This window comes from Ursus americanus, chromosome 14 (genome assembly GCF_024610735.1).
Source record: "Ursus americanus isolate L20-20 chromosome 14, mUrsAme1.1.p, whole genome shotgun sequence".
Classification (NCBI taxonomy): domain Eukaryota; kingdom Metazoa; phylum Chordata; class Mammalia; order Carnivora; family Ursidae; genus Ursus; species Ursus americanus.
Window position 1 is genome coordinate 43,945,358 of NC_142140.1, and position 20,802 is coordinate 43,966,159.

General features: G+C 56.3%; 1 protein-coding gene across 2 annotated transcripts; it reads left to right on the forward strand.

Moving 5' to 3' along the window:
* Positions 1-5,158: 5,158 nt before the first annotated feature.
* PDE4C (phosphodiesterase 4C) lies at positions 5,159-19,250 on the forward strand. Of its 2 annotated transcripts, none has more exons than XM_045778720.2 (15): positions 5,159-5,347; positions 8,396-8,587; positions 9,138-9,174; positions 9,265-9,338; positions 9,627-9,679; positions 10,036-10,148; positions 10,229-10,322; positions 10,860-11,023; positions 11,225-11,323; positions 11,759-11,923; positions 12,010-12,109; positions 12,962-13,116; positions 14,656-14,778; positions 15,044-15,226; positions 15,752-19,249. In XM_045778720.2, exons 1-15 carry the CDS (start codon positions 5,202-5,204, stop codon positions 16,136-16,138), a joined length of 2,085 nt encoding a protein of 694 aa, XP_045634676.2. In that variant the 5' UTR covers positions 5,159-5,201; the 3' UTR covers positions 16,139-19,249. The 2 variants fall into 2 exon arrangements, with proteins under 2 accessions (XP_045634676.2, XP_045634677.2); XM_045778721.2 differs by lacking the exon at positions 5,159-5,347 and adding an exon at positions 5,782-6,483 and having other exon boundaries at positions 15,752-19,250.
* Positions 19,251-20,802: the final 1,552 nt, after the last annotated feature.

Here is a 20,802-nt window from a genome sequence, read left to right on the forward strand (position 1 = left end):
GGATAAGTCCGCGGGCTGCTGTGAGCGGGACCGGAGCCCGCGGCCGGGGCTCGAGAAGTCTCGGCGCTCCTGGCCCACCTCCTCCTACAGGCGGTAGGTGGGCGGGGGCAGGGCACTCCCGAGGCATGGGGGAGGGGCGCGCGGGGCCTGGCGGGAGTGGGGGAGGGTCCTTGCTTCTCCTGGGGCGGGGGTCTCTGGTGCTTGGCTTGAAGCCGGTTCTTTGGAGGAAAAAAGCTGTGTTTATGTGGGGTGGAGCTGGAGGGTGGCGGTGTCATGATTGCTTATGGGCCTGTGATTGGGCGTGCTAAGATGCTATCGCCTCTGAGTGTGTGTACGAGCCTGAGCAGCTGTGACCCGTGTGTGCTCCGACCTGTTGTGTGAGTGTCCGCAGCCATCTGTGTCTCTGGGTGACGGGCTGTGTTTGGGTGTGTGTACACCAGTGTATATACGTGACTATGTGTTTCTCCTTGTGGTGCCCATGGGTGTGTGACAGGGCATTACTTCACTCTGACCCAGCTGGGTGTCTGAGGGTCCTCCAGATCTTGGAATGTCCTGGGATGTTTGTGGGGTTTGTGGCCACCCTGAGTATCTGAGGGCACCTTGGGGAGGATGTATGAGAGGACCAGTGCGGGCTGTCCACAGCACTGGGGAAGAGCCTTCTCTGTGGTCTGTCTGGCCCCCTGTCACTTGGGGAGGAGTGGCAGCCTCTTGGGGAGCCTGAGCTCAGGATGTTTTTTTCTACATCAGAAGGGATGGAACGGAGAAGGGGGGAGTAAGGGGGGAGGGCTGCTCCTCCTTTTCCATGTAAAGCAAGCAGGGTAGGCAGGGGAATAAGACAGAGACAGAAAAGAAACACGGAGAGGGGAAACAGGGGCCTTAGAGAGACCAGAGGTGGGAGTCTCAGGGCTCGAAAGCTGAGGCACTGGAGGACTGAGGAGCAGGATCTTGGAGCCCCAGGCCCTCCTTGGATAGGAGGGGGAGCCACCTGACTCTAGGCCAGATCTAGAGTCTAGGGTTTGAGGCTAGGCTGGATGACGTCAGGTGAGTTCCTTTCCTCTCTGGATCTAGGTTTTCATTTTCTACCACCTTGGTCCATGGACCTCCTGGGGCCACTGACTTCTTACTTAATCAACAAGCCTGGTCTAACACTCCCAGCCTGGTCCCCTAGCAGCTCTGGGATACATCTGGAGCAGATGGGCCCTATGGCCCAGAGGGTTTGGAGCTGTTCCCAGGTGACCCAGCAGGACTGTTGCCCCCCCATCCCCCCCATCCCTCAGCTCCTCCTGCCCCCACTCTCAGTGACTCATGATTTTCCATCTTCAAGAAAGAACAAATAGACAGGTTTGCGCCTGTCTTAGGGGGAGACCCCAAGTGGCTCTGGAAGGCAGGAGATTGTGTTCCTGTGAGTGCGCACACGTGTGTGGTGCGTGTATATGCTGGCGTGTGGGGAGGGGCTCAGCCCTCGGGGAAGCTGGATTTAAGGACAACCTACTGTGTTGTGTCGAAAAAATCACAATGCTTCTCCGAACCTCAGTGTCGACAGTGAGATGCAAACATGAATCCGTATTTTCTACATTTTGTCTTGAACTTTCTGTGTGGGAGCCTGGTTCTCAGATCTGGCTGTCCTCCCCACTACCCCAGGCAGATCATGTGGTCTGGGAGGATTCTAGCATCTTGTTCAGCAAGCATTTATTAAGCACCTACTGTGTGCCAGGCCCTGTACTGCAGACACAGCAATGGGCAAACAGGTGCTGACAGGCTCATGGTGGAGACACTTACACCTGGTGGAGACAGCACAGTGTGATCTGTGTCGCAATGGGGAGAGATCAGGGTGCCAAGGGAGCCCAGAAGAGGCTTCTGATCCGGCACTGGGCAAGGAGAGGTTGAGAAAAGATGGGTTGAAAGAGGTGGCAATGAAGCTTAAACTGAAGAATGAAGAACATTTAGCCAGGAGGACTGGAGGGAAGGATACGCCAAGCAGAACGAACAAAATGTTCAAAGCCTCAGACTCAAGAGGATCAGGTATATGAAGAGCTGAACACAGATCACTGTGGCTGAAGGGCAGGAGGAGGAAGCTCTCTATTTACTTCCAAGCATGTATTGAGCACCTGCCAGACTCTGAGGGCACAGCTGTGAGCAAAGGCAGGTCCTGCCTTCGAGGGCCTGGTGGGCAAGGCAGATCCCGATCAAACAATCATGACAAGGAAATGTGAAATTGTACCCATGAGAGAAGGGTGCTCTGTGAATATTTACCCAGCTAGTCAGGGATGGCTTCCTGGAGGAGTCATGCTCCAGCCGTGACCTGAAACGCAAAGAGTGGGCAGGAGAAGAATATTTGGGCAAGAGCACGGGGTGGGAGTGAACTTGGCTGGTTCAAGGAAAAGTAAGGAGGGGGATGAGCCTGGAACAGAGTGAGTCAAGAGGAGTGGGCCGGGGAGGCTCAGATCTCAAAAGGGTCAGGCTACACAAGGCCCTCAGAGAGGTATGGATTGAGATGGAAGGGCAATAGAGAGCCATGGGAAGGGTCTGGAGCAGAGGAAGGTGAGAACTGACCCATGTGAGCGTCTATACACTTGATTCAGCCTTTGCTCTCTTCTCTTTGTCTAGATTCTACAAAGGGGTGGGGGAGGGGAGCCTGGCTGGCTCCATCAGTGAAGCGTCTGCCTTCGGCTCAGGTCATGATCCCAGGGTCCTGAGATCCAGTCCTGTATCGGGCTCCCTGCTCAGCAGGGAGAGTCTGCTTCTTCCTCTCCCTTTTCCCCTTGCCCCTGCTCATGCTCTCTCTCTCTTTCATACATAAATAAATAAATCAAATCTTTTTAAAAAATAGGTTCTCCATGGGGACTTGGACAAGTCATCGCTCCTCTCCAGACCTCAGTTTACTTGTCTGTAAAATCGGCACAACAGCACCCATCTTCTGTCTCACTGGGGCTACCTGGTGGCAGAGGAGAAAAGTGTCTGCCAAAGGAAGGACTGCTTCGGTGGGGGAATTCTGGATAGTGTTACCTAAGGGTACTAGAGTGCTGGGGACTCCCCAGGTCAGGCAGGACACAGGGACAAAGTCAGGAAGGGGGAGTCCTTATGTCCACACCTCTTGCAGCCTCAGCCCCTTACCCGGCTGGATTTGGGGTCTCCCAGAGTCAAGCCGATCAGGCTTCAAATGCTGAGTCTTGGCTCTATGGCTCATTTTCTCCATTCAAAAAGCTATTAATAGATCATTACTCTTAAAACTGTTAATAAAATATTTAAAGTTGAATCTATTAATGTTTCAAACCATTAAACTGTTGAAACTCTTGATAAAACATTAGTGTCAGTGTAGCCTCTGGGACTTCAGAGGGGATGCAGTCAGTTAAGCATTAAGTGGGAGAGGGCACAGGCTAGGAAGCCCTCCAGCCTAGGCTTGAATGACCCTGGCCATGCCACTCAGGGCTGTGTGACCTTGAGCAAGCGAACACCACCTCCCTGTGCCTCAATTTCCCCCTCCACGAAGTAAGCGTGATAGTCCCCACTTCGTAGTGTTGCTCTGAAAATCGAATGACTTTTGCATGTGCCGCCCTTGGCTCAGCTCCAGGCGAGTAGGAAGCGGTTTTTATTGATGCATTTTGTCTTCACTTTCCATTTCATGTCTGTGACATCTGGGGAGGGACTGAATCGTGCCTCAGTTTCTCCTTGGGGACATGGGACCCTTACAAGTCCCTCCCATGGGGCTGAGGTGGTATCTTGGCTCCTCTGACCCTGTCCCCAGTGCCTTCACCAGGCTGACCCTGGCAGCCTCTATCCCCTGGGGACTGGCTATAATTAGGTCCAGCCACAGCAACTACAGATGGTATTTTTGACTTTGGGACAGCGAGTCTGGTTCCCACCAGGTGTCCGGTTGCAGTGCCATGGGGGCAGGAGGGGGTTCCCAGCCAGGTCCTTGAGACTCTCTGCACTCCTGGGCCCCAGCCTGCCCCTTCTCTGAGCCTCTGTTTTCTCACCTGTACAATGGGGATGATGGGATGGTTAGGAGTCAGGAGAGAGTCAGAGTCTCCTCCCTGGGGTACCTCAGGTACCCCCACTGAAGCTCGAATCATCCCATTGTGTATCACATTCCCCTCGGAGTGTCAGAAATGTGGTTGCCATTTGCCTAGGGACCCCAAAATGTGTGAAGTCCCCTGGGACAAAGCCCAGGCAGAGGAAGGTGTCATCCCACAGCAGGGATGCAGTTGGATTTAGAGCTTCTGTGTAGCCTCAGCTGAGAGGCCCAGCCTCCCTGGGCCTCAGCTGCCTCCACCTAAGACATCGGCATTCAAGGTCCTACCTCCAAGTGTGACACCTTGAGACTTGGTTCCCTTTTCTGAGGAATGGGGCAGGCTACCCCAACGCCAGCATTCAGAGGATAGAGCACCTGGTATAGACCCCTGAAAACCCCCCAGAATCTCCCTTTCCAGGCCCTCTGGGGTCCTTCCTGGGGTAGGGGAGAGGCAGCTGATGCTTCCCAGACGGAAGACCTGGCGGGAGCGGAGGGCGGATGTTTGTCCGGTAGAGACAGCAAGAGAGGGGAAAGGATCCAGAGAGAGGGCCTGGGGAATGTCAGAGCGGGTGGGGGTCATGTGGGGACTTGTGGAGGGGGACTGGGAGAGGGGGAGCTGGGTTCGAACCCTGCTGTCCTGCAGCAAAGCCACGTGCCTGTTACTACCTCTCTCCAAGCCTCAGTTTCCCCACCTGGTAAAGGGTTAAGAGTTTGTAATTTGGGGGCAGCCCCTGGTGGCTTCAAGCCTCATTTTCTCCATATGGAAAATGGGCAGAGGGGTAGTGGAAACACTGTGTGGGATCTGGGCAGCCCCTTGGCAAACTCCGTGCCTCGGTGACCCTCTCACAATGGAGGACACTTCCCTTTCTGACTTCCGCATTTCACTCTTCAGCCAAGTTGTGAACCCAACAAACTGCCCTAATTGGGGTCATGTTGACAGAGGGAAGTGGCTAAGATCCGGGTTCTGGGACCCACGGGGCCACCCCCAAAGGGAAGGAGCAGAGAGTCGCGTCCAGCTCAGTGCCTCAGTTTCCCCATTTGTCCCGGTAGGGGCATCATGGAGAGGTCCAGTGGCGAGGCGGAGCCCGGTGCGCCCTCTGCCCCCTCCCCGCTGGGCCCCGCCCCCGCGGCTGTCCAGAAAAGGTCCCGCGCAGCCCGCGCTGGGTTCAGCCTCCACGCGGTCTTGGCGATGCAGGGACCCCCCGCGCCCGCCCCGGTCCCCGGGCCCAGCTCCCCTCGGGGCTCCCCGCGCGGCTCCCCCGGGCTCTTCAGGAAACTCCTGGTGAACCAGAGCATCCGTCTGCAGCGGCGCTTCACTGTGGCCCATCCGCTGTGGTGAGGCGAGACGGAGGGCCAGGCGGGGGTCACCAGAACAGCTAGGCTGGAGGTGGGAAGGGCAAAGTCAGGGACAGCTGGAGCCGGGTCGGGAATCAGGGTAGGGACGCTCTGCCCCTCCCTCTCTTTCTCCGTATCTCTTTCCCCCTGCCCTCTCTCTCTGTCTCTCGGACTTGGAGACTCTGTCTTTCTCTATCTCTGTCTCCCTCCACCCGCTGCCTGTACAAACGCCCAGGGGACCAGCTTCTGTCCCTTTCCAGCTGTGTGGCCCAGAGCAGGACGGGCTGAGGCTCACGTCTCCTCCTGACCCTCGCCTGCCCGGGGCAGGCGGGCTGAACGCCCTGGGAGTGAGGGGAGGAGGAAGTGACTCCTCCCCTTGTCCTCGCTCCCCAATCAGTCCCGAAGCCAGCAACGAGATGGCCCGGGGGCCAAACACTAAGCCTCCGCGGCGTCCACAGGGGAAGACTGATTTGACTGGGGGCCTTCGAAGCAGGGTGTTCGCGGTGTAAGAGGGCGAGATGCGTGCCCCCCGCAGAAAGCCGACCCGCGCTGACTGAGCGCCGGCTCCTCGCAGCCCCCCTCGGTTGCGTCCTAGAAAGACTGTATCCGTCCATCGTTCTGGGTTCTAATCCCGACCCCTTCAGGAAGCTGTGACCTCGTGGGGCGCGGGGGCGAGGCTGGGGTCGGAAGTGGGGCTTGTGGGCGCCGACTGTGTCTGGCACCTTGCTCTGGATTCGTGCCACATTAGCATTCACTTGATAATTTGGCACCTGCCGGCTCAGGGACTGAAGGTCCCTTCACCAAGGTCACACGGCCAGTGACAGCTGGCAGGGTGGAGGCAGTCGTGATCGTGGTCCTTGATGGCGCCCTTTCGGTCCGGGAGGGGCAGGGTGTCCCAGGTCCCGGAGAGCGCCGCTAGGGCACCAGACGCCTGCGAAGAGGGGTCCCTGCGGAGGGTTCCGGAGGGAGCTCAGGGCCGCCGAGGGAGAGCCCTCGCTGCCAGAGGGTGAGGCTGGAGGAGGATGGGTCCCTCCGACGCCCCCTTGCCTCAGTTCATCTATCTAACCGATGGACAGACGCACTGTTCCCACAGTCCAGGCGACCTCGCCCCGAGCCGCCCGCGTCATGGAACCACGGTCTGACCCCACCGCTCCCGGCTAAGTTTAGAGCAGAAAGAAAAACAGCTTTTCTCGCGGCGCGAAAATCCCCGCCCAGCTCTTAACCCTCCGCACCCATTACTTGGATTCTAATCCAGCACCCTGTTGCCTCTCCTCGCCTCAGTTTCCCTATTGATCCACAGGTTTGCTCTTCCAGAAATTTTGGGGGAGAAGCAAGGGAGGGGTAGGGGGTCGCCCCCCCCCCCCCAGGGCTCCCCCTCCGAGGGCAGGTTTGGGTATCTGCTGCCGCTAGCCCTCCTGAGTGTGTCTTTGCTAGCCTCCGAGGCCTGGCCTGGGCAGGGTAGGGTTAAGAGGCACTCGCTCTTCAGGGTGACGTCGCGAAGCGGGAGCTCGGAAGCCCCAGCTGTCTGGGGATTCTCTGGGAAGCGCCGAATTCGAAAAGGCCGAGAGTGGCCGAACATAGCCGACTATGTCCGGACATACCCGAGTGAGGCCGAACTAAGCCGAATATGCCCGACTCGGGCCGCCACCCGGGCTTGCTCGGAAACCTAGCGCCGCCGGATTTAGGCGAACAGGCCCCTATGCATCCGGACCTGCCTGAGCGCGGTCGGACGTAGCCGAATCTTACTGAATTCACGCGACCGAACCTATCTGGACCAGGCCCAACCATGTGTAATCAGACCCAACTCAGGTCAAACGTGGCTGTACGTGACTGAGCCGGACCGAACCCGGTCGAATCCTCCACCCCCACTGCAGCCTTAGCCGAATCCCCTTCCCTAGCAGGTGCTGATCCCGGCCTGCAGACTGGGAAGTGGTCACTCGGCAGGGGACCAGGTGGACACTGGCCCTTGGCCAGGAGCCCTGTGTCTTGGGCGGTCCCCGGTGTCTTCCTGGCTTCGCTCCTGCCTATTCCCTTCTCCTTTCTCGAAAGCCCACGTCCCCCACATAGGCAGCCCCCCCTCCTCCGGTGCTAATTCCTCTCTCTCCTGCTAAGCCCTCTCCTGAACTTGCATTGCCCTCCGCGCCTCCCACTTTTTCTCTCTGATCTGTAATCCCAAGAGATAGAGGTGTAGTCCCTCTTACCCAGTCCAGGTGTGATCTGAGAGAGACACAGGGCTGCCAGCTGGGAGGGGGTGTTGGGGATTTCAGCAACAAGGGGCACTGGGGGGAGGATGGTGCTGCGGGCAGAAGGCACAGCCTGTGCAAAGGCCCGGAGGTGAAAGGTAACAGGCAGAGCGTTTGGGCCTAAAATGAAGCAGAGGAGTGGGGAAACTGAGGACAAGGCCAAGTGAGCTGGGGGTGTGGTTGACAAGATTGGGGCAGGGCCATATAGAATGAGTGTGGGGACTGGGAGCTGCGGGAGAGGACAGGTGATCCGGAAGGTGGCCAAAGCTGGCTAGGGGAGCCTTGGAGCATGTCAGATCCAAGCTGGACCCAGGCCCCCTCCAGAAAGGAAAGCCCAGGAAGTTGCTTCCAGTCCTGGTGAATTTATCGTGCGACCGAGGTCTTAAAACTAAGGGGTACAGGCATACAACGGCAGTCCACACGTATTCTGTTGTAACTCCCTAAAAACTCCGCAGGGGAAGGAGTATACCAAACCCGTATTAGAGACCAGGTGGTTGATGTCCAGAGAAAGGCTGAAACCTACCCATGGTCACACAGCCACTTGGGGACAGATCTGAAACTCATGTCCTGGGGTCCAGATTGGTCCCAGTGGGAAGGGCTCTGGGGTGCAGATGTGGAGACAGAGGAATGAGGGGCACAGGGTCCTTGGGTAGGGGTGCGACTGTGGGGCAGGTGGACAAACTGGAGGCTACTTCTGCCCAACCCACCGAGGCCCCGGGGAGGATGTGACACAATGGGTGTGGGCCACAGCCAGGCATCGGCATGCCAGGACCCTCGGCTCTGACCAAGCCCAATCTGCCTTCAGCTTTGACCTGGAAAATGGATTCTCATGCGGGAGAAGCACCCTGGACCCTCAGGCTGGGCCTGGCCTTGGCCGGGTCATCCAGGCCCCTGCTCAGCACAGCCAGAGGCGAGAGTCCTTCCTGTACCGCTCCGACAGCGACTACGAACTCTCGCCCAAGGCCATGTCCCGGAACTCCTCTGTGGCTAGCGATCTGTGAGTCCAAGGCCGGTGGAATGACACCTCCCCGTTCTTCCCTCCTTCCTTAATTCCTCCATTCAGCACCCCTCCTTCAAGTGGTCCTTTGAGCTGGGCTTTGAGGTTTAAGTAGGTGTTTTCCAGACAGCTCACTTACGCAGTTGAGCATGAGGAGAATGATACCTGGTAATTCTCTGTGCTTGACTTTAGGCTGGGATTGGGTGGCAATCCAGAGACATTAAGTCCAATTAGCAGCAACCTAACACACACCTCGATTTGAGATTCCTGGTAGCCATATGAAAAGAGAAATACAAGAATTTCCCTCCTGCCTCTATTAAGACCTCTGCCGCCCGTGGTTCCCTGTTTGTGAGATGGGGATTGGTCAGAGGAGCTGCTTTCAGAGAAGAGTCAGGTGAGGGGAGCTCAGGGACCAAAAGGACACCCAAAAGAGGAGTCATGAGGGGAGGACTCGCTCAGCTGAGGGCACAGTATGGGTAAAAGCTGGAAGATGGGAACCAGCGTGAGGGCTTTTCCTGGCCACCCTTCCTGATGTCCCGCCTCCCCGCAGACACGGAGAAGACATGATTGTGACGCCCTTTGCGCAGGTGGGTGCCTACCGTTTGCCCCTCCTCCCGTGAGCCAAGCAGGCAGAGCCGACCCCTGCTTTCCAACACTGATCACGCCCCTTCTGACAGGTCCTAGCCAGCCTGAGGACAGTTCGTAGCAACGTTGCAGCCCTTGCCCACCTGCAAGGCCGCGGGGCAGCCAAGTACGCAGGGGGCGGGGCGGGAGCGGGGCCTAGCGGAGAGAGGTGGGGCCGACAAGCGCAGACACGGGGCGGGGCCCGCGGAGAGACGGGCGGGGCTGGCGGAGGGGTCGGGACCAGGCCTAGAGGGGGCGGGGCCTGAAAACAAGGTGGGCCAGGCTGAGGCCGGCCGGACCCGAAAAGAATGGGGCCAGCAACCCTCGGGGGAAAGGGTGGGGTGTGCTGGGTGGGGGCGGGGCCTGGGAGACTTGGGGGCGGGGCTGTGAGTGACGGAGGCTATCCCTACCGCAGGCAGGCATCCGTCGAGAACCCCCTAATTGGCACTCAGCCCCCTCCACTTACAGGTAATGTGCCTGCTCCTACTCCCTCCTCCCACTGCAGGACAGCTGTGACCTTCCTCTCCATGGTGACCCACTCCACCCATGAGTCCTTAGGCTTTGCTAATTGTAATCCCCAAAACACCCTTGGGGATGGAGTCTTCCACGCCCATATTACAGATGGGGAGGCCGAGGCCCAGGGAGGGCAGAGACCTACCTACTCATGGTCCCACACCTGCTTGGGGACAGATCTGTCACTCAGACCTGGAGTCCTTACGGCCTTATTGGGAAGGGCTCCAAGGTCCAGATGCAGAGATAGAGGCGTGAGGGGCTCAGGGTCCCCCAGGGGGGTTGAGGCAGCCCCTGACCAGCTTGGCCCCCAGAGGACACTGGGCAGAAGTTGGCTTTGGAGACACTGGACGAGCTGGACTGGTGTCTGGATCAGCTGGAGACACTGCAGACACGGCACTCAGTGGGGGAAATGGCCTCCAACAAGGTGAGGAGGACCAGATAGCCGAGATCATTTGCCTCTGCCCGCAGTGCCCCCATCATCACTGCCCTCACCTTCTCCTGCAGTTCAAGCGGATGCTGAACCGGGAGTTAACTCACCTGTCCGAAACCAGCCGCTCTGGGAACCAGGTGTCCGAGTACATCTCCCAAACCTTCCTGGGTGAGCTGTGTGGGTCACTGCTTGGGCAACATCACAGAGACAGGAAGAAGGAAGAAAAAGAAAGACTTGTATTACAGACCTCAGTCTGGGGAAGACAGAGCCAGACACGGATACCTCCAACCCCAGGGGTCAGAGATGGACCACAGGGAAGAGCAGAGGGAACTTTCAGGAGGAGGAGGACATTAAAGGGTTTTGAAGCATGTGTAGAAGTTTTCCAAGGGGGACATGGAGTAAACATGGAGACAGCTAGGTCTCCAGCTTGGGAGATGGAAAAGGCATGTGGCTGTTTGGGGACAAATACTGAACCCCAGGTACCCAAGGGCAGTGTCAAACAGAAGGGGTCACTGAGATCAGCCATGAACAGAAGAGAAGGGTAGGTACAGGCCAGGTAGGGACTTTACTCCAAGCTTACTTTGATCCAGGTAAAAAGGAAATGGGTTGATCCTGAGGCTTGGTGAGGTCCAGGACCTGGCTAGGCAGGAAGACTCCAGCAGGTCTGAATCAGTTTCCCTGAGCCCCACCTTGCTCCGTCTACAGACCAGCAGACTGAGATGGAGTTGCCCAGGGTGACCCCCATGGAGGCTCCAAGGCCCATGTCCCAGATCAGCAGCCTGCGTGGGCTCCCCCACAGTGCCAGCCTCTCTGCAGCCACCGTCCCACGCTTTGGGGTCCAGACTGACCAGGAGGGGCAGCTGGCCAAGGTGGGTCCCCAACTGGAATCCTGAGACTTGAGTTTGAGTCGTGGCTCTGCTTGGATGCCCTATCTTGGGCCTCAGTTTGTCTGCTTGTATACTGTGCAGGTGGGGCTCAGTGTAGGACCTGGAGCCCGCTGGGGGCGGTGTCAAAGGTCCAGGGTCTGAGGAAGGTGAGCTGGAGTTAAGCTCCAGTTCTGCACATTCTAGGAACTGGAAGACACCAACAAGTGGGGACTCGATGTGTTCAAGGTGGCAGAGCTAAGTGGGAACCGGCCCCTCACAACCATCCTATTCAGCATCTTTCAGGTACCTACCTGCCCGCGGCTCCCAGGGCAGCTGGAGTTTCTTTCCTTCGCACCTTCCTGCCCCAAGACCTCCGGGGACACTCATTTTCAAATCTCCCTGATACCCCAAATGGCATAATTTGAGCTGCATATTGAAGGATGGATAAGAGTTCCCTGGGTTGAAAAATTCATTGTCAACAAGCCTCAGCCCTGAGCCCGGCCTTGAAGAGACCCCGTCTTGGAGGGAACAGCTGGACAGGGGTACCCCCAGCCCTGTGAGATCAGGGATAGACCAGAGGGGAAGGACAGGGACCAAGGGAGTTCAGAGGGAGAGAAGGGAGGATATCCTGGAAGAGGGGGCATTTGAGGGATGGATTGGAGTCCCGAAGGAGAGAAGGCATAGTGTGTGCTGCTGCCCAGAGGCCAAGGCCTTGACTGGAGGCCTGTGATGGACCAGGAACGGGACCTGCTCAAGACATTTCAGATCCCAGCGGACACACTGGTTACCTACCTTCTGACGCTGGAGAGTCACTACCATGCCGATGTGGCCTACCACAACAGCCTACACGCCGCCGATGTGGCCCAGTCCACGCATGTGCTGCTCGCCACACCTGCCCTCGAGGTACGGCCCTAAGGCTGGAGGCAGCCAGGGTGGGTGCAGGGGGCAGAGAGCCCACCCCTTACCTCTCACGCCTCGCACCTGCTCAGGCCGTTTTCACAGACCTGGAAATCCTGGCTGCCATCTTTGCCAGCGCCATCCATGATGTGGACCATCCTGGGGTCTCCAACCAGTTTCTCATTAACACCAGTGAGTCGGGGGCGGGGCCCTGCCTCCCACCTGTCAGTCTTGTGCACTCGGGCCCCCCCATTCCTGCTCTGAGCCTAGTTTCCCTGTCTGTGAAAGGGCTAAGACCATCCCTCCCTTAGGTGCTCAGAGCAGTTCCAGGTACACAGTAGGTGCTCGGTAAATGAGAAGATAACAAACGTGGCAGAACTGACCTGGGACCACAAAGATTATATTTTTTTTAATTTTTAAAAAAATTTTTTAAAGATTTTATTTATTTATTTGACAGAGATAGAGACAGCCAGCGAGAGAGGGAACACAGGCAGGGGGAGTGGGAGAGGAAGAAGCAGGCTCATAGCGGAGGAGCCTGACGTGGGGCTCGATCCCAGAACGCCAGGATCACGCCCTGAGTCGAAGGCAGATGCTTAACGACTGCACCACCCAGGCGCCCCCACAAAGATTTTAAAGCTCAGGGTCTTCTGAGGTTTCTGAAGAACTCAGCCAACTAATTATTGGGTGCCTCTTGTATGCATCCTTGGAGAGCTGGGGACAAGAGTGGAGCTTTCTTACTCGATCCCAGAGCCTAATAAGATGCCAGCTCAGTTGTTCAATCAACCAGCACTCAGTACGCACTGTCTCCTGCCATGCCAAGGCCTCGGGAGGCGTCCCCCAGTCTCGAGGAGGCGGAGCCGAACACAGAGGCCCCCAGGGGCAGGGCTAAGGGGAAAGACAGAATTCTAGGAGGCTTCCTGGAGTAGAAGGCATTAGAGGCGGGGCCTCCACAGATGAGTAGGAGTTCGCCGAGGGCTTGCGAAACCTGCCTGTGGGTGGAGCGGGCCGGTGGACGGGTCTTGAGGCTCTGTGCCGCCCCTGCAGACTCAGAGCTGGCGCTCATGTACAACGATGCCTCCGTGCTGGAGAACCACCACCTGGCCGTGGGCTTCAAGCTGCTGCAGGCGGAGAACTGTGACATCTTCCAGAACCTCAGCGCCAAGCAGCGGCTGAGTCTACGCAGGATGGTCATTGACATGGTGAGGCCACAGCTGGGAGTGGGACGGGGTGATCTTGGCCCGGCTGCGGGTTCAGCTGGACCTGGCCACGTCTCCACTCCGAACCTGAGCTTTCTCCTCTGTAAAACGGGGGTAACGACCATCCCAGCCCTGGGCGGGGCTCACCAGACCCTGGGTCGGGCGAATTAGGTCCTGGCTGCACTTCACACACTGAGTTTCTGGGGTTTCGGGTACAGTTTTTTCTGAAACATAAGTCTGCTCATTTGGTATTTTTCAGATCGGAAGACAACAGTAAGTTTTGGGGTCTTGTGCCTCAATTCATGAATTTTATTATTATTATTATTATTATTATTATTATTATTATTATTATTACTTAAGCAGGCTCCATGCCCAGCGTGGGGCTTGAACTCATGACCCTGAGATCAAGAGTCACATGCCCTACCAACTGAGCCAGCCAGGTGCCCCTCATTCATTAATTTAACAAGCATTTATTGGACACCTATTGTGTGCTTGCCCTGTACCAATGACCAGTAGAGTTCTGGCCTTTAAGAGACTCATGGTCTGTGAGGGAGATGGGCCCATGGGAGACCTGGAGACGGAGCTGGCGGTGGGGGTAGTCAGAGCTGGGGAGGGCTTCCCCAGGAGGGAACACTGAGTCAGTGGGGCCTGCAGGGTGTGGAGGGCCATGAGGTGGGGGCGGGGGGGGTTGTTCCCAGAAGAGGGAACAGAATGTGGTGGTAGCTCAGAGGAAACCAAGGCTCTGAGTGAAGAGGAATTAGAAGTTTGATGAGGTGGAGCTGGGGCCTTGGGCAATAGGTAACCCCAGTGGGCACATCATTGAGGCGGATGGGAGGTTTGGGGAGAATTTTTGAGATTTTTATCTGATTCTCAGCAAAGCCCATGGGCTGCATGTGGGTCACTCCTGGGCTGGCTCTGCATGAGTCCAGTTAAGTTGATTTTTTTTTTTAATTGACTTGTAAACAGCTGTGCTCAGAGCTGAACTTCTTTCCAAATGGCTAAAAACAGCCCTTTTGGCCACATGGTGGCCACAGGGCAGTGGTTGGGGAGCACCAAGACGGGTCCTTCCTGGCTTTAGATCCCCCTGCAGGATAAATCCCCCACTCCTCCCTGAGACCCACTGCACTCCTCACCCGCCATTGCTACTGCACTCACTCGCTCCAGCTGCAACTGCCTCCTCTATATTCCTCAGCGCATCCAGCCCCAGGGCCTTTGCACAGGCTGTACCCTCTGCTGGGTCTCACCACTGCCGTCACACACAGCTCACCTCAGTCCTCCATTTAATCTCCCTTCCCCTTGCCCTGTCCCATACGTGGGCTGCTCCCCGTGAACCCAACAACCTTGGAGAAGGGACCATTGACTCAGTTCCTCTTGTGAACTGGGTTTGCGGTGAATCTTGTTATGTTCCCCCATTTCACAGATAAGGAAACTGAGGCTCAAGGGGCTAAGGGTCAGAGTGGGTGTGGTGTCTGGAAGGTGGGTAGTGAGGGGTGGAGCAGGCACAGTCCTCATACTTGTCATCCTCCCTTGTCTGCCCCCCAGGTCCTGGCCACAGACATGTCCAAACACATGAACCTCCTGGCCGACCTCAAGACCATGGTGGAGACAAAGAAGGTGACAAGCCTTGGAGTCCTGCTGTTGGACAACTACTCTGACCGCATCCAGGTATGCGGCCGAGTGGGCCCTGGGGTCCCCGGGGTCCACAACTCTCATTTCGCTTTATTTGTGAAGCTCCGACTGTGTACCAAACTTGAAGAAACGGAGGCACCTAGAGTCCCACACCTGTGCCTCAGCCATTCTTTCCCCAGCCTCAGTTTCCCCACCTGTAAGATGGGTGTGTTCAGGGTACCAGCCTCGGAGGGGGGGGGGTGGCGGCTATCAGGCCTGAGGGTGGCCTGGCCAGAGCCCTCCTGAACTTTGGGCTCCCCAGGTCTTGCAGAACCTGGTGCACTGTGCGGACCTCAGCAACCCCACCAAGCCCCTGGAACTGTACCGCCGGTGGACAGACCGCATCATGGCCGAGTTCTTCCAGCAGGGCGACCGGGAGCGTGAATCAGGCCTGGAGATCAGCCCCATGTGCGATAAGCACACCGCCTCGGTAGAGAAGTCTCAGGTCTGAGGGCCCCTGGGCTGAGCCACTGGCAGACACGGGGGATAGGGGAGGGAACCGGCGGGTGAGCCGACCCCAGGAGTCCTGGCTTGACCACAGCTGGCCAGGCGGAAGGGGCGTGGCCTCAGGGTGAGGTCTGCACTGGGCTGGGTGGAGTCAGGCCTGGTACACATTCTCGGCTGCGGGGAGAGGGATCTGCCCCCGTGGAATTTGGAAATGTCTGTTTTAGGTGATGTGGGGGACCCTGGAGGGGCTCCCAGTCTGGGGAGCATATCCATCCAGCCCTGAGGGGTCAGGGCTGGGATAGGAAGAAAGCTTTAGTGGTTGGGGGAGTATAGAAGGGGCCGGGGAGGTTCCTTAGAGGAGGGGTTGTTTGAAGAGGGTTTTGAAGGATGAGTAGGAGTTGGGAAATGACATTCCAGACAGAGGGAACCAGCTGGGCAAGGCCTGGAGGCTGGACTAGGTCTAGATCCCATGGTGACTCACACCGCACAGCAACCCCCCCCCACCCCCCGTATCAACCCACAGGTGGGTTTCATTGACTACATCGCACACCCCCTGTGGGAGACGTGGGCTGATCTGGTGCACCCAGACGCACAGGACCTGCTGGACACGCTGGAAGACAACCGGGAGTGGTACCAGAGCAAGATTCCCCGCAGCCCTGTGGGTCCCACCAGCCCTGAGCCCAGCAGTCCTGACAGATTCCACTTTGAGCTGACCCTGGAGGAGGCCGAAGAAGAGGAAGAGGAGGACGGAGCTTTGGACACGGAAGTCTCGGAGTCACCTGACACTGAGCCTCTGGCCCCTGAAGCCAGCTCAGACCCTGGGGCCCTACTCCTGGACAACCAGAGGACTGGGGACAAGCCCTGCATGGACCATGAGGCCAATGTGGTGGCTGAGCCATTTGGCACCTAATGGCTCCTGGTGGGTGGGTGGGCCTCCCACAAAGAGGTCCCAGTGGCTCTTGCCTTGCCTCCCCCCCCCCCCCCACCGAGAGCAACAACCAGGCTTTTAGTTATAGGCAGACCTTGGGGTCAAATTGGTGGCACTTGGCTGGGGTCCAGCCTGACCCTGGGCTTTGCCGAGAGAGCTCTCTGAGGGGCTGGGCTGGGAGCAGCCTCTTCCAGTGCCCTTGGGATCTCCCTGCTGGGCTTCCACCCCCCCCAGTGTGGAAAGAGGGTGTCTGCCAGGCCCCTTGTCCACCTTCTCCAGTGGTCATTCTGGAGGCACATCCATCACTTTTCACTCTTGAGCGCGTATTTATTGGGCACTACTGTGTGCCGGGCTTGTGCCTGCTGTGTTTTCCTAGGGTAGCCCCACACAAGGAGGTGCCGAGTCAGCCCCCAGGAGACCCACCCCGCTCAGGCGCCTCCCCTTCGTCTGCCAGGCAGCTCATGCAAGAGAATGGGGACTTGAATGGGAGACTTTTCAGCACCTACGCTTTGTCCAGACCCAAATCTGTCTCAGGAGCTCTGGTCGGCAGCAGTAAGGGGCAGGAAAGACGGCTCTGTGTCTGGAAACTTCTCTGAAGACTGACTTGGCTTGTGGCTGCCTGTGGACCGGTTCCTGCTTTAAGTCTCTGTAGTTTCTGTCTTGGGGTGTCTGGGTTCTATTCTCCTCAGCCCCAGGACCCTCTGCTGCCCCCTCCTTTCTCCCTCTTATAGAACAGCAACAAAACACAGCCTTCTCCCCCTCCCCCCACGGCAGGTCTCTGTTTCTCAGGCTGCCCCTAGACTCCTGATAAGGGGAAGGAGGCCTCTGAGGCTTTCTTCCGAGTCATAGCCCCTTCTGGGCCTCAGTTTCTCCTCTATGGCCTGATCGTAGTCCTTGGGTAAATTGTGGTTGGAAGGTGGTCTGTGACCTTTCCGAAATATCTGAGAAATATAGGGGCATTGAACGTGTCTCTGGGGTTAAAGAAACCCTATTACCCAAAATTAATACCATGCCCACCTCAGGGATGGGGAAACTGAGTTGCGAATAGGTCCTGTTGCCTGCTCTAGACGATGCAGCTGGGAGCAGGACGTTAGCCAGCAGCGCCCCCTGGCGGAGGGAGGCACGCGGGGAACCTCGGGATTCTTGTCTTAAGGGCTGTCTCAGGCTCCTGGCCTGGTCAAGCTGGCGCCGAAGGGGCCTGCCTCACCGGCAGCAAAAGAAGCGTCTCTGCTTAAGTATCACGTTCTATTCCCGTTTCCAGAAGCCTCAGTATCTCCCCCATCCGCCCCTCCTCCCGTGCCTGAAGAATTACAACATGACACAAGTCATCAAGCAGCCCCTGGCTTCAACAGCTGGCTTCATTCCTGAATAATTCCATTGATAATTCCATTCCACTGATACTTTATCATTACCACAAGTAATGATCAAATTCCAGAGAAGAATTGAAATTCATCTGTGTCACGAACGAAGTGCATTTCCTTCCAGACTTTCAAAAGGCAGAGATCTAGGGCTGCCTGGGTGGCTCAGCCGGTTAAGTGTGGGACTCTTGCTTTTGGTTCAGGTCATGATCTCAGGGTCCTAGGATCGAGCCCCTTGTCAGGCTCACAGTCAGTATGAAGTCGGCTTGACATTCTCTCTCTCCCTCTGCCTTTGCCCTGCCTCCCCGCGCTCTCTCTCTCTCTCTCAAAATAAATAATAAAAGCTTAAAAAAATAAAGGCAGAGATTTAGGGGATTTTTATTTATAATTTTTTCTCCCTCCCCCTTTAGTTACAAGTAATATGTGTTTACTATAGAGAATTTGGAAATAATGCAAACAGATACAAAAGATAATACAATTCTGCTATAACCTCCCTGAAGATAATCTGCCTTCAGCATTTCACCTTATTTCCCTCTGTTTTTTCTCCACTGGCTTATAAGAACATGTGTGCCCCTTCAATCTGGGCCACAGGCATCTCTCCGTGTCCCTCTCATTGACTGCACTCCACCCATGCCGGTTTTCCGTACCCCAAGCTGTGGCCCCACCTCAGGACCTTTGCACATACTGTGCCCACCACCTGGGTTGCTCCTCTTCCACCCTCATTCCTCACCCGTTGGGTCTCAGCTCAGCATCTCCTCCCCTGCAAAGTCCTCCCCGACCCTCCCCCCACCCCAGGCTGGCACTGGTGGAAGTTCTCGGAGATTCTTTGATTCACGTCCACCACCCTCTCCACTCCCTGACCCCCATGGGTCTGGGCCAGGTCCACCACACCATCCTCGGTATCCCCTAGAGATGGATATTGACAACTTCAAGTCTCTTAACCCCTCTGAGCTTTTATTGTTTCATGGGTAAAATGGGCTCTTTGTGAGGATCACATAATTGCAACAGGTCACATTTGAGAAGAGCGTGTCCTGAGTCAGACACTGAGCTGCCTTGCTGTTCCCCCTTTCTGGGGCATTCTTGCCCCACCTCTCCCTCTGGCTAGCTCCTTCTCCTTCAGGTTTCTGCTCAATGTCACTTCTCCAGGAAGGTCTGCCCTAACCCCCCTGGCCAAAGTCACCCTCTCCAATCATTCATTCATACATGTCACACCATTACAGGGCCTTACTGTGTCCACATGTGTAGGTGCTGGGGACACCAATCCCTGTCTCTCAGAGCTTTCAGATGGCTAATGGATGAATAAGTCAAATAATTATTTCTTTTTCTTTCTTTCTTTCTTTTTAAGTAGGCTTCACATCCAACATGGAGCCCAATGCGAGGCTTGAACTCATGCCCCTGAGATCAAGACCTGAGCTGAGATCTAGTGGGACACTTAACTGATTGAGCCACCCAGGCGCCCCTCAAATAATTATTTCTGATAGGGGATGTGTCAGGAAGGAGAAATATGGTGATGTGATAGGGAGGTGACATGAAATTGGAACCTCTGAAAGGAGGTGGGTGTCCATCAGAGATCTGAACGGGATGAGAGAGCCAGGTTTAGAAGGAGGTTGGGGAACAGTGCTCCAGGCAGAGGGAACAGCAGGTGCAAAGGCCCTGAGGCAGGACTGCACCTGGAACCAAAAGGAGCATCTAACTGGAGGAGAAAGATGAGATGGGGAGGTAGCTGGTGGGAGGTGGGTGGCTAGGGGGCCTGGGCTGTGAGGCGGAGTCTGGACTTTACTCTGAGTGGGGTGGGACTTGGAAGGGTTTAAGACCTTTCTCTCACCATCTCTGGTGTCATGTCCCCCCCCTCCCCCACGCAGCAGTTTCCCATTCAACCGTTCCTAATTCTGGAGTGGATTCTTAACAATAAAGGCCTTGCATGATTTTTACTTTAAACTACAAATCCTTCTGTGCAGCAGCTGATGAGCATTGGGGGGGGGGTGGCAACACAGGTATTTCTGAGCGCCACCCACGTACAAAGCCCAAAGCACGCGTTTGGAAGGTGAAGAAGCTGAGCACATCTTACCTTACACATCCTCACCTCCACCGGGGTGCGGCCGGTTCCTGAGCCAGCCACGTTTGGGGCACCACCGACTGCCCGTCTCCTTGTAGGGAGTGATTGGGGGTGAATTTATTGGTATTTATTTGTTATATTTTTCTCAATTTTCCAATTCTCCGCAGTAGGTTCGTAATACTTTTATAGTCCCGAGGGGAGGAGAGGGACAAAAATGTTACCCTTAATAAAAATAGATTTCCCAAACGCTTGCGGAAAGCGAGGGACGTCCCGCACTTCCGGGGGGGGGGGCGCGGGCTGGAGGCGCTACGTTATTCTGGTCTCTAGGCGCCTCCGCAGCTGGCGAGCTTTTTATAAACAGGACGAACACTCCCCCTCCCCGCCCCGCGCCTGGAGAGGAAGCAAGGAGAGCAGGATTCTCTGGGGGCCACGGTCCTCCTGCCGGGTCTGGGGACCGCAGTTGAGGGGCAGGGATCCAAAATGGGGGATAGGGTCTCATTCTCCCGCCCCCCCCCAATTCTGACATTTCCCCCTCAAGATTTGGGGAAATAAACGACTGAGCACCTCAATCCCCCAAGTCTCCACTCTCTTGAGTCTTGTTTCCCCAGGATGGAGGGAATCGGTCCCCTGTCTTTTAAGTCAGGAACCAGAGTCTGATAAAGCATCTCCCAGACTCATCTTTATTGTTGAGTCTTTGAACCTCGCAGAGACTCTCCCTGTTTCCCGTTGTTGTTTCCTGCAGGCTTTGGGGGTTTAGGAGATAAGCCATTTCTCTGCCCCACTTCAGCATTATCTTCGAATTTTTCTCTGGAAAGTGGAGCGCAGGGAGAGGAGGGGTTCTCCTGTGGGTTAGCCCCTTCCTTCTTTTCTAGAAATTAGTTCTCTTGATCCCCTTCTTCTTCTTCTTCTTCTTCTTCTTCTTCTCCTTCTCCTTCTTCTTCTTCTTCTTTTTCATCTCAGAAACAGGATTGGGCATCTACCAACCCGGTCCTCTTTGGGGGTCTTACACGTCAGAAATTGGAAGGGGTCTCTCTTGACCACTATTTTCGCTTTTTCTTAATTTGTACTTATTTTGAACCCATAATTAGGGGGCATGGAGCGTCTCTCACATGTCCGTTACTCTTCTGAGATTGGACTGAGATTGGGAATTGGGAGCGTTTTTAGCAAGAGATCGCGGCACGCAAGACAGGGCGGGGACCGCGGAAGTCTCAGACCAAAGGTGGGAGGGGGCG